Source organism: Opisthorchis viverrini, assembly GCF_000715545.1.
Source record: "Opisthorchis viverrini unplaced genomic scaffold scaffold181, whole genome shotgun sequence".
NCBI classification, from domain to species: domain Eukaryota; kingdom Metazoa; phylum Platyhelminthes; class Trematoda; order Opisthorchiida; family Opisthorchiidae; genus Opisthorchis; species Opisthorchis viverrini.
The window spans coordinates 35,537-48,882 of NW_008752072.1; the positions used below are offsets into that span (position 1 = coordinate 35,537).

Genomic DNA, 13,346 nt, shown 5'->3' on the forward strand with positions numbered 1-13,346 from the left:
GCCTCCCCATCAGTAGTATCACCGTTACAGTGGTAGTGAGTACAGTAGCGTGTGCTGAAATGATCGATCAAAGCACATGATGGTTCCGATTTGGCGTTCACAGCTCCACTAGGCCGCAAGACGTGTTTGGCAAAGCAAAGTAGACAACCAGAAGTCGGTTCGGATTCGTCGGTGAACGAACAACCCCCCTTCCCTATCTTCTGGTGCTTACCATTAGTTAAGCTGCTTATGTGTAGCATTTAGGGGTCATGTATGGTCCTCCATGTTGTTGTTATCAACGTCTCTGCGTTTATCTCCCGCACTGCCTGCTATCAGTGCATTAACATATTTCCATGGCCGTAAGAATGTAAACTGTGATCGTTTATCTGTTTTGTGTTTGATCTTGGTCAACCCTGCTTTCTTCTTGACACCTCATCGTTTGTTTCCACATCTGGTGGACGTACGCCGTGTCATTCCTAATCAGGACGTAACCCTCTACATCCATTATATATTCCTCAAGTGCAGTCATCGATGGACCATTTTAGTCTATCGATTGCTGGGACGTCTTTCCGAGTTGTCGTGGCAAGTACGCATGTTTTGACACCGCTTTTAGTGTGCGTTTTTGGCTCAGTTTTGTCCTGGAAGTGCTCGGGGTACCTCTTGTCGGTTTCACCTTGCTGACAACCTAGTATTGGGCGTCACGGACCTATTGAGGATATCTTTCGTGAGGCGAGCCTCCAGCATCAACCATTTCCGATGTTTTTGCAATTGAGACGTGACCAGTTGAACGACAGCGTCACTGTCACTAGGCTCCTGTTGATGTCGTCTGTCGAGTCCACGCTATCTAGCCTGCTCGTTCTGGCAAGCCGCCGAGTGTTTGGTCAGTTTCTCCCAGTTGGTCTACCCCTGCGTATTCGTTTTCTCTTTGAAACTGTTGCATAGGTCCTTCGGTGAGCCTTGGTTTTCTGGTTTTAAACTAGAGTAGAAGCATCCTTCCTCCCCTAGAGACGCCTGTTCCTCCGGTACCGCATTCCTAATGGTTGCTTGCCGCGTCCAAGAAATGGTGATCGTGCGCAGACTACTGCGCCCTCACTCTTTCTACTGGGCACTTTCATACACTGCAGGCGATATATTTTCCTAAAGGGAACTAACTACTCACAAGCTTGGTGAAAACTCTTTGGCTTTTATGAAAATATACTGCGATATCTCGAATGTCATTCGAACTGAAACGTGATGCGGCCTTTGTGCAACGCATTTAGTTGAAGAATATCGTACACGAGAGATTCAGTTGGGCCTCACGTAGAAACCAAATTGGTCGCAGGTGATATACTTGTTCTCTTCAATTATTTTTTCAATTACCTCTTCAATTAAAAATGTCCTAAAGTCATGGACAAAAGGTACTTTATGTCGTTTAGTGCAGAAATGCCTTCGTATGTAGCAGGGTCATTTCTCTAGAGTACAAACACGGGCGACCACACGTCAGTCTTGGAAAACTGCTTCCTCTCTCTCTCTCTCCCGTCTTTTGCGGCATGCAGCACCTTAAACAGCGCCAGAAGCGGAACGTTTCACCCTCTCACCATTCGGACGATACCACAGATCCATCAAACGGATGCCTAATTATTGATGAAGATTATCCCTTTGACTCTAACTGCGCCAATAGCCATTCAACCCCTGTCAAGCGACCATGCGGTGTTGACTCAATCATGGAGAAATCTCCAAAACGTGCCCGCAGCTCTGGATCTTCAAGGTTGACTGATTTTGAGGGCTATGTACCCAATGTAAAGGCAAGTTTGACCACCTGTTTTATACTCATTTATTTCTCATGGGTGAATGCACCGGAAGTATAGAGTTATTTCCTCAAGTGTTTGAAGGCCGCTTTTGATTCATTCGATCGTTAAAAACTATGCCGATATCTGGTGATCGACTGAAAACGCGCTTTCTGACTGACTCGTTACGGATTCGCCGACACCAACCCACACGAGCTATGGTTCTGAGACGACGATTGTCGAACACCTGAAGACGTCTCAGTTCCGCTGCTCGAATAGGCCAAGTGTCACAGCCATACAACAAAACGACCCGTACACACGTCCCTTTAGATTCAGGGATGAACCACTCTGACGCCATAGATGTCTCAAATTAGCAAACGCGGACCGAGCCATGGAGATTCGTGCATTCACCTCATCTGTAACACTACAATCAGAACTGATACAACTTCCAGATACGTAAAACGCTCCACAACTTCCAGTACCTCTCCCTGGATTATAAGTGGCGTGTTCAGTGACTGCACGTCCACGAGCATGACCTTAAATTTTGTGGGTGCAAAGTACATACCAAAGGACGGGATGACTTTGGTCAGTTCATCCAAAAACACGCCTTCTCCTGCTCTTCGAACATGAGAACGATGTCGTCTGCATATTCCACTGTCTCAAAAGCCTCCCTGGTATCAGGTTGCTCCGACGAGTTCCTAACGAGATAATTAGAAAATGGGCACCTGATTGTTACCAGCTACCAACGTTTTCCTCTTTAGAGCACCTGATTGTGTTTCAGGCAGTTCGGTCGCGCAAAACTTTGAGCACCGTCACCTGCGGTAGCTGAGCCAAATCATCCCCTACGCAGACTAGTGTCTTCCTCAGTGCCTGTTTATGAATGGCACAAACTTCGAGATGGAGGACAGTTGACTTGAAAGGACAGCGTGGAAGAGATCAATAAGAGTTTGGGTGTTGCTTGTCCGGTCCGCTTTTCGGAATGTGCGTCCATGCGCTTGGCTGGGAAGGTTGCCAGTAACGGCGATGTCAGTGGTGTTCGTGTTGTCAGTTTTGCGATAGTGTTGTTGAGCGTCTGTAGATATAGGACCCTCAGAATGATTGCATTCGGTTATCAGCAGGTCCCTTCCCCTTGCAATTCTTTCTCTTTCACTTTTGAGTTTTAAATCTAATCAAAATAACTTTTTGGTTATACGGTACTGAAAAGTCACCGCCAATAATGATGTTGCTCTCTAGGATTACGATGATGATGGTGATGATCATGATGATACCGACGATGATGATGGTGGCGATTGTTGGGTTTTATGTGTGGAATATGGCCCGCTCCCCGCAATTGCTAAAGTAGTCTACTGTCCTGTTTCACTCTGATAAAACCACTTTACGACAAACTCGTGGGAACTGCCAACGAAGGTTGTAAACTGATTGTCCTCGTTCTGCTTGGTTAGTGAAATCAAAAGCACATATCCGTTGTGAGGGGGGCATTTTGTGCTGGTGGTCATCCTGGTGGCTCTTTACTTTACTTCGACCCATCTTTTAGATTTACTTTTAGAGAAGGATCAGACTGCGCCCAAGAATGTATTCCTCAACGATCGCTTCGGGAACACCACCAGTTCATTTAATCGACCCTGGCGTTCTGGTACGCTGTATACTCAAAGTGTCTCATCAGTGCACAGTTTATGATAGTCATGCTATAACTCAGAAGGTATATACGCTAATAACAGTTTTTTTACTATGTTAGATAGTAGTTTACGATTAATAGTTGCACCATGATAAAATAAATCCAGTGCAAACAATGGAATAAGTCAACAGGTGACTTATCGTTTGTGGATAACTCGTGAGAGTTTCTGAGTGAATTCCGGACGGCGGGTAAATATTTTCTCTGCAGTATAGCTGCTACACGTATTCCTTAATTGTTCGTGGATTCAGAGGATTTGTTTGACTCCCTGCCCCCTGCGCGCGCGAGTGCGTGTGATGACTGTATCCTGTCTTCCTATTTATACGAAGGTTTGACGTGTGTATAATACCTAGAATTGTTCCGATGCGTACAAGACGGGAACTGACCTGTTGGTCTAGGTTGTTGGTCAGGGCTTTGTCACGTGATTTGTGTGTTTGCGGAACAAATTAGTCGCGTGATCTAGTGAGCATGGATGTACTGGACAAATTAAGCGAAGTTGGCTGAAGGAACAAAGGAATGACTACTACAGTCTACAATTGCTCTGTTCTCAGACGTGACGGTCGCGCAGCTTAAAGATTCTCGTTGCCACGAGACTGGATTTGGATCTTTCTTTTAAGAAGGTTTGGTTGGTGCTGGAGTACACCTCGCGGTAAGACTATCTAACTAACAGATGTCTGTTATGGTGACTGAAGCGATTGCACAGAGTGATGGGGCCCGTCCACGTGACAGACTACTTTGAAGTGGTCTGTCTGATAAGGGATGCATATACGGCACAGACCTTGACTAATCATCTTTAGGCCAGGATTAATTCACTATGGTTCCTTCGGAAAACGTATCACCTAACAATGAACGGGACGCTTAGGTCTCATTTTCAAGAAGACTAGAAATCCATGCATTCGCACTCCAAGATCTGGAAATATTTGACTGGAACGGAGGCCATTAACTCCTCCGGCCAATAAAGTTGTCCAGAGCACCCTATATCCAGTGAGATGCAGCCGTTCGAATTGAAAAGCAGGAGGTTCTAGTGTGTTTTTACGGATCCTGCAAAATGTCATTAGTGAGCCATGTCCTCTCTGAATCACTCAGCAGATCGTTGGCAATCATCGCTCATTGCCTTAATATCAACGTCTGCCCATGTGGAGAACCGGATCCAATCCTCCTACATTACAAGAACCCAGATAGAACACACACGTACTTAGGTGTCGACTGGTTTCTTTCACAGGGACGTAAAATGTGCAGATTCGATAGAAGAATGCGTTAGTGACAAAGTTGTGAGAGTCAGATGTTCTGGACGCACAATGGTGTTATCATTGCCAAATTCAGAGTGGCGCAAGCAGAAATATGGCAAACCTTTCACCTGGCAGAGGGGAATGGAAGAGATTACGAAAAATTGGGTGCTGTCTGTGCGAGTCGACTTCCAGTATAAAGACCTCGTGATACCACTGTAATTGGTTGGAGACGCTGTAAGACGCGGCTTCTGGTAGATGTTTGTGGCGTATTGTTGTCAGTTTCTATCCAGATAGTCTGAATGAGTGTCAGAAAGTGTGGATACCTCAGAATGATTGTGTTAGGCTAGCACCAAGTCCCTTCCCCATTCACTTTCATTCTTCACAACAATGCTTCCAACTAAATTATGGATGTACGACAGCAAAGCATCAGTGTTGAACACTGACGTTATGATGTCGACGATGATGATGACGATGTTGGTGTTGATTACATCGTATTACCATATAACGCGCATCTCGCGTGCGCGTTCCTACATTATGATTCCTTTTTGAATTGCACTTGTCAGAAACCTGAGTGGTGCTGACGCCAATCAATGCTGCACTCAATAGTTGTGTGACTCGTCAAACTCATCGATCGTCGCCTTACAGGTTACCAAACTAACAGGGTGTTGCACATCATCGGGAAATCTATCAGTTAATCTATCTCGTTTTATTTGTGGTCTGTTTCAAAAGTTGGTGAGTAGACGATGAAGTAACTTCTACAACACAATGATGTTATTTTCCCTGCATTCTTCCAGACTGATGAACCGGATCCTATCAGGCTGACAGAGGTTCCATCAGAAGGTGTGTTTCTTGTTGTTTGTCAGTTGCATGAACTACAAGCGATCACGGTTTTTATGCAATATTATTAGATGTCCCTCGTCTGCACAGCAGTGGTTGTACACCCTGTTCCTTTTGCTCGCGACTGCTGACCCGTTCATCACGGCTTTTTATGTCCGTCATCATTCGGATTAGCATCCAAGACCAAGCAGGGAACTTTCGTGTCTAAGTGGATTGTTCGATTCTGTTTGGGTGAGATTCTGACCGGTCGCTACTGTTTTGCAGTTAGTGTTTCTGCCGGTTCCTCGTAGAGTTGTCTCATCAACAAGAAATTTGATTTTATTCGGGCTACCTGTATCCATACTGTAATGCACATAAACGAGTACCATAAACCCATGCTATTTACTCAGTTTGTAACGAAGTCTTCGGGTCCAGGCGCCAAAGCGATCTACACGTTGTAGTGGCGTATTTGTGGCTGAAATGCTAGAAATATCATTTGTGACGCCCGTTCAATGCGCAACAACCGTGCAACTCATGGGAAGCCCAAAGACAGTGCTGCCAAGTTTTCCGGGCTTAAACGGGGACCCTTGTGTCCGGAACTCACAGGCTGCCATGTTAAAATGATTCTAAGCGACGGACTTGGATTGAACTAACAGCTCCAACCTTCTGATGTAGTTCGTTCACGTCCTCATACACATTTATCCTACAAGGTAGCAGCAATGGTTACCAGTGCTAATTACACTGTTATCTGCGTTGCTAGAGGTCCTTTGATGATTGAAGCTCTTCTAGCGAGGTGGCTCTCATCACTTGCTAAGCCTAGTTCCACTCCAGTGTATTGTTTCTCAGAAACCATTTTTTTCGGTAAACCGAACAATCTCCATACAGTGGTTTTGGACTTCTTGAATTTGTTTATGGCAGCAACAATGCCATTGCTCGGGAGTTGTTGCATAGTAGTTGTCTCGTAGACCACCATGGCAGTACATCCCATAGCACTGACAAAAACTTTCGTTCAAGAGAGGGAGTTATTTGGTCTCGTTGCCGGGGTCCAGACACCACATTATGGCGAGCGAAAATTGCTCTCTTTCATGAGAGCGCCTTCTCTGTGGAGGCAGCGAAGTCGTCAGTGCTTCAAGCTCGGCGAACAGGTTGACTACCACTAGGTCAACAGCCAGTTGGTGCACCCGAGCTACCACCATTTTTAAAAATTGCACTATAGATTTGTCTAGAGTCTCGTTGAAACTGAGTCGAGTACTTTTTGTGCCGGATGATATTTTCCGCTTTTCTAATCCCAAGGCCTTGTTTTGCGGAGAGGACTGTGCTGCTCGTAAAGTGAGGTGACAAAATATCCTCTGGGAAGGGTATGACGAGTTTCCTAAACCGGATTTTCTGTTTAAATTTTTCTGTAACGAATTCACCCACTTGGGAGGCCGGGATGTTGTTCGATTAGGTTCCACTTAGTACAAAGCTTCTCCCCAATATCCAGTTGTGTTAATGATGGATGATTTATGTACCTTCCCCTTGCATCACTGTGTCTGCTCGTTGGGATTTCGGGACGTCCATCCGTATTTTGTAGTACGTGATTTGCATGTCGATGCTCCTTTTTCTCAACTGCCATGCGCACTGGCAACCGTAGAGAAGTAATCAGGAATACACTCGTGTGTTCCTGATGGTGTTATGTCATCCCGTAGTTTGCTTCTATCTTCCCTTCTCGAACCAGATGTCTCCTTCCCGGACAACGCCAAGCAGACTGGTGCAACCTCGTCAGAACTGCCGTTGGCACCACCATGTGCCCAATACGCCGTTGTGGTCCCCATTAAATCTGAACCAGATTCAAAAGGCGAAGGTGCATACACCCTTACTTGTACGACAAACCAGAACATTGTATCATCCGCAGTTTTTTGGCGCTGTTCTACCCCCGTTCCTTTGAACAGTGCTCCAGCAGAAAATCCTCTGTCGCTCCTGCTGTTCGCGCAACCAATGTTGAGCAGTTCAACTAATTACCCCAAAAGCGAACAAGCAAACAAAACATCCTCGACAGAAGCTGGTAAGTGACTGCTACTCACTCACCTCACCCTCACCTATTTCACTCTTGGTACACCCTAACCCCCTCCCTTGTGTCCTCTTGATTGTCAGGATCCCTTGAGGCGGAAACTCCAGCCGTTGTCGCACCGGATGATGGTTCGCGTGACGATTCGGGATCACATCCCACAGAGGCACCGAGCTGTTCCACGGTAAGTGTAATGAAGATATGTTTTGATGGTTCTCGTTTTCCTTGTTTCCTTACACTTTTAGTCCCTTTCTTTCAGAATATTAACTTTGGGCGGAAATTTATCGTTGGACGTTCGTGTATTGGGTTTTGGTGACCTTTCTTGTTTCAGACATCCTTTGCTAGCATTCGGAGTTGAATAGGCTTTCTGGCATGCATGATATCACCTTGCTTGTTGACGAAACATTTGAACCAAAACTGCCATGCTCAGTGAGCAATGAAACACGACACATGATTGTGCCTTGTTCTTTCAGCCGGTGTGTTTTTCTGTTCGATGCTACACGTGAACGATCTGGGACCGTACACATCCACCCTCTGCTCTTCTCTGCCTACACTAGACTGAAGGAAATACTCAACCTCTTTTCGAGAGAATTTGAAAGCGTGTGGTGTACCCGGTGGAGCCACATATGGGGACTCAAATCCATCTAAATTCACCTCAAAGTAGGGAGAGGCGAGTAATGTTTCTGAACGCAAGTAGCTGCATTGCTCGCCTGCTAGCTTGTTCGCCGTGGTTGACAAACGCCTCTTTACCAGTCTGTATGGTTTTCAGAGTACTTGGCGCTTCTGTCACTTGAGGCTGTTCCGTGAACCGTTTATTTCCGGCCAGTTTGAGCTTATCCGTCTTTCCGTACGGCTGAGTGAACTCAGATTGCGCTCAGAACATACCAACCTATCGTACTCTTTTTCATACCCGGCCAAGTCTGCATTGCGGTACCTTTGACTTGTCATGCTATCCAAAGTTTTCTGTGCGAAACAAAAATTCCGTCTGTGACTCATATGGTCAAGCCAATACAGTTTGTAATGTTCCATTCAAAACGCCTAACAAATTACCAGTATACCTAAGGTGTCGTTTTGAACTCACAGATTACAGTCTCTAGTAGCCATTTTCCCGAGACTTTGGTATCTAAGTAAGCCAAGATTCAGAGAAAACAATGCTAGTTTATATTGATAGGGATAGTAGATTTGGAAGCCTCCGGTGACTGCCACAGTAACCACTTAGCACGGGTACCTCGGGAAAATAGGGTATTTGGTTTAGGTTGACAAATGGCCTCCCTTCGAAGGGATCGCTTACAAAAATGTGGCTGATGGAGTGGGGGTGCTATCTTGAACTCTTCAGGCGAGTTACGTTTCTTCGGAGGCGTGCCATCCAGTTTCCTGTTATTTCTACTAACCCGATCAGAATCCAACACCGTAAGAATCGATATTTAGTATGGACAAGTTTAGATCAAGTTTTGATCAAGTCCGTGACTAATTTCAACCCTTTTTACGTATCCCGACTAGTTACGTCATTCTTGTAGCGTCGCCGTGGTCTCTGTCCTTGTGCGCACATCCCACAGTCCGTATCTTCATGACAGAGAAATAGGCATGGAAAAGCATGGGCGTGAGCGGACAAACGTTATGTAATGAGCAGCTCTGTCTTTTCAACAACTTCAACTTCCATGCCTGGCAGGTTGAGGGTTCGAAACTCTGAGTTTCGTGAGACGCGCACTGATGATGATTCCAGGTTGAGGGTCGAAACTCTGAGTTTCGTGAGACGCGCACTGATGATGATTCCCAACAAGGACAAAGCAGCTTTACAGTGCTTCTAGGATTTTCAGCACAGATTGGCTTTACTGGCGGGACGAAATCTCAATTGAAAACTTGGATGCCGTTTGATTCGCCTAGAAATACATCCGAACGAGAATCCGGACGCAGTGATCGGGGGAAGCAAGATGTGTGGATCTGTGTATTGCAGTGTTGTTGCTGTTGTTGATGGATATACAGTCCAGTTGAACGCGGGGTCTTGTAGAATACTTCACAATTTTAGTGTTACCGGAAGTCAGATCTATTTCAGTTACCAACACACTTACAGATGGAGTTATGTGCACCTTTTTCAAGCTGGGGGAATCTAAATCATAGTAGCGTGTCTCAACCTCATTCAGTGAGGTGTCTTGGCATTATCCTCACACTCACCAGGGACCAAAATAAAGGTGTCACATTAGAGTAACTCAAGGGGTTTGCAGGTTAAATGCCCGCAACCCGTATATTCCCACCGCGACGTTTTTGTCTGTCCAGATGGTTGACTATTCTTATACACAATGAATGCACGCGAAACTCAGACATTTCACGGCATCAGGGTCCTCTAGTCAGTCTGGTATTCAATGAGCGCAGCTCAGTGTCTATGGTCAGTCCGGAAAATCTCAATATTTTTTTATAAGAGAATCACTGATGCTACCTGATGCCGCATTGTCAGCGCCTCTGAACAAGCCGACCGACAACAGATGACAAGCGCTTTCGGGGCAGCCCACATTCTCAAAAGTGTATGAACGTGGTTAACTCGACTTCCGGGTACTGTCATCAGTTTTTTATGTAGCCTTATCATACAGACATTTGCTGCACCAAGTAATTCATAAAAACGAGTCCAATTAATGCTGCTTGATTGCAAACTGTTCGACAGCACGCGACCGGTTTCGCCATTCTTGGGTAAATACTTTCATCGCAGTTTTGGCGTGAATGGTTGGATACTTGAGAATAGATTCCTGCTTATTGAGCTTGTCTGTTTGCGTAGCTCTGAAAGGAATGTGCTCAGTTCTGATTGGTTCTAAATTAAGGGTAACGCTGACGAAACATCATGGAGCAGATTCATAACATGCATGAGTCATTTCGTAATTCACACCGATGACGCTTGGTTTGACACAGGTTAGCGTTCTCACTCCACAGGTTGTTTGGTGTAGAGAGTACGGTCGGTATGCGGCTCCCATTCATCACTCCCGAGACATAACTGTGTATTTAGGGTGACGGATGACAAACAAAATTCAAAAATGTATGACGCTCATTATTTGGCATATTTAGTATACGGGAACCAACCCGAGAGAGATCCAACGAGAACCAACCCTGCGCTTAGCATTATCCTCAGGAGGTAGATGTTCACATTCATATCAGGCAACCAGACACAGGGGTCTCGGCTTTTAATCGGTAACAAGTGAGCAAAGAACATAATTCTCAGTATTTTCTTCACGTTAAAACGTCCAGATAAATTTCGTAAGACTTGACGATAGACTCCAGACAGTGAAATGCAAAGTAGCATATAGCGCAAAATATTGTAGTGACCGTATATAAATATACTTGACTACGAGGTGGTAGTCAACCTTCTATTCGATCACAAGGACGTGACAGTTAATCACCCTATCTGCACTGGCTTGTCAAGGAATTTCTTTTCATAATAATAATAAGGCTAAACGTATCAAACAGCCCAAACTAAGGTGAACATGTGACAAGTGTTGGTGTTAGTTAGGACGACGTGAGAAGGCTCGGAGGATCCATTTGAATTAGTGCGACTTCGGGAAATCACGGTGCATATCGAGTTTGTCTTCGTTTGTGCGATTTTTGTTTCCGGGGTTCGTTGTTCGTGGTCGGCACCTAGTCAGAGGTGTCTTGTGGAAATCCTGAGTTTTGAGTTAGCACCTATCAAAGAAATGTAAGCCACACAATTCTACACGGTTGTGCTGTCCGTATATTGTAGACTGTTATCAATACCTTAAGGCAGTTGAGAATTGATAAACGTTTTACACAGGACAGACAATCAACTCAAAATACATTCGAATTCCAGGGAATGATGAGTATGGTGTCTGTTGGAACTGGGCTGACGAGTTTAAAGGAATAAGATCGGTTGGTACGTATTACGAGCACTTTCGAATCACCTTGGTTTACGAACAATTGAACGAATCCCGTAAACCCGTCGGTACCAAACGGCCACCAGCCAGAACCTCCTTCACTACCAGATGTATTCCTCTAAATGAATGCTTATTCAACCTCACTAAGGTTTTCTTTGTACGTCGTTTTCACCCCTTTTTTGTAAGTGCGAAAGCAACTTGCTGCAGACACTGCGTCAGCTTGGCAGAACGCCTTTCATTGATCATCTGCAGTTCAGCGAACATGTATGTTCGGCAAGTTTCAACTGGCTTTTACAGTTTCAAACCAATGAGTGAACACAAACGGGAACGGAATCCAGAAATGCTGTGTCGGAAACCGAACAGCAGCAAAAATAAAGCAAAAAAGCGACACGAGGGGCTTTTACTCTTGACTGCTTGGTCGATGGCCGGCTCAGTAGGTTTAGTTGAGTTAATCGTTTCTGTGTAGACAGCGTTGAATTCAGAGTCTGACAGCGATCGATTCGGCTACGCTGGTCGCCAGCAGTCGACCGATTTACCGGAATCGAATGAATGACACTGAATCATTCAGTGCGGTTGACCAGGTGGACGGTATCCAATGGACGATTCAAAATTAGACTGCTGCTTGACGAGAGTTTTGGTTAGTGCTGTTTAATCTTACGTAATATGCCCCTTGTCGCTCGATTGATATGGTTTTTGAATTACGCGGGAACGACTGTATAGGCAGTCACTGAGGAGTTGGCGACAGGTGACTCGTGCCTGCACATTAGTGAATGTTTTGCCGAGTGACTCTGAAACGCCCCTGAAGAGAAGCTGCACATATCTTTGCTTTTCTTAGTGATGTATACCTTCTGGTAAAGTTCGAAGTTGACGATTTTTTCGATCTTTTGCCATAGTTTCGAATTCCTTGTCTTTCCAGCTGAACGAAACCGCCTGGCTCTCTTCACTGGACAGGAACGGAAGTTTTGTTTTTAGGAAGTAGCACCCCCAAGGTCACCATCGGTACGACACGTTCGGAAAGCAGGTGCGTTGGCGGAGCCCACCAACCACGGCTTAGCCACATGAGACCGGTAGAGTGGGGCTGAAAGTGTTCACGACCGGAACACCGCCATTGGCTGTACACAACGAACAAGTGAACGACCATATTTGGCCATTTAGTCATCTTATATATTTTCGCGAAAGCTCTGTATGTTTTGTCCTGACAACACAGCCGTGTCCCGAGCTCTGTCTTCTCCTTATAGCGTAATCTGGCAGGCTCAGTGCAGGCGTAACCAATGACGGTCACGCACGATACAACACCAACCAAAAGGGGTTCTTGTGATAAACCTGTGGATACGTGTTGTCTGTAGAAATGCTGGTGGACTGTACGGTGAATGTACGCAAGAGTGCTATTTCTTTTAGGAATATGGTAGGGGTGTTAAATTCGGTCCTAACACCATCATCAGGGATACGTTATCGAATTGATAAATCACGTCAAATCTTACGTCCCCGAATCGAGTCAACATCATCCAGATGAAATATTTACACGTTACTGCCCCTCAATCAAAAATCCCCACTCACCTCACAGATAACCCCACGGTCCACTTCGCTGCAGCACAAAAGTCTGCCATCTATTTTTATTTCATGACTCTCAGATAAGAGACCGATGACAATTTAGGTCGATAAATCTACGCCAATCTGACGTGGACTGGCCAGTACGTAAATCCTAGTAGTTCCGCTAATTCTTCACGCGAGCAACACGTTTGTTCGCGCGTGCTTCACAGACTATGTATTGGTCTTTTGACCCGGCCAATATCACTGAGAGTCAAGCATCACTATCCAGAATCTGGGAATGTGTAGTAGGAGGTTAAGTAACAATACAATCGTGAAGCGCTCGCAGATTGATCCCACTGTATCACTCAGCATCATTTATTGGGTTCCTATGAGTAGGTCGAGATTAGTCTGACTGCTGACATCGGACGTGGCTAA

General features: G+C 45.4%; 1 protein-coding gene across 1 annotated transcript in view; it reads left to right on the forward strand.

The window, feature by feature from the left end:
• T265_10843 (hypothetical protein) overlaps window positions 1-13,346 on the forward strand; it is a gene marked incomplete at both ends in the record, with an annotated part of 28,664 nt that overhangs the window by 6,143 nt on the left and 9,175 nt on the right. The window contains 4 exons of the mRNA XM_009177328.1: window positions 1,515-1,757; window positions 5,441-5,486; window positions 7,180-7,506; window positions 7,596-7,693. Of these exons, the coding sequence (XP_009175592.1) occupies window positions 1,515-1,757; window positions 5,441-5,486; window positions 7,180-7,506; window positions 7,596-7,693 (714 nt within the window). The remainder of the gene's footprint in view (window positions 1-1,514; window positions 1,758-5,440; window positions 5,487-7,179; window positions 7,507-7,595; window positions 7,694-13,346) is intronic.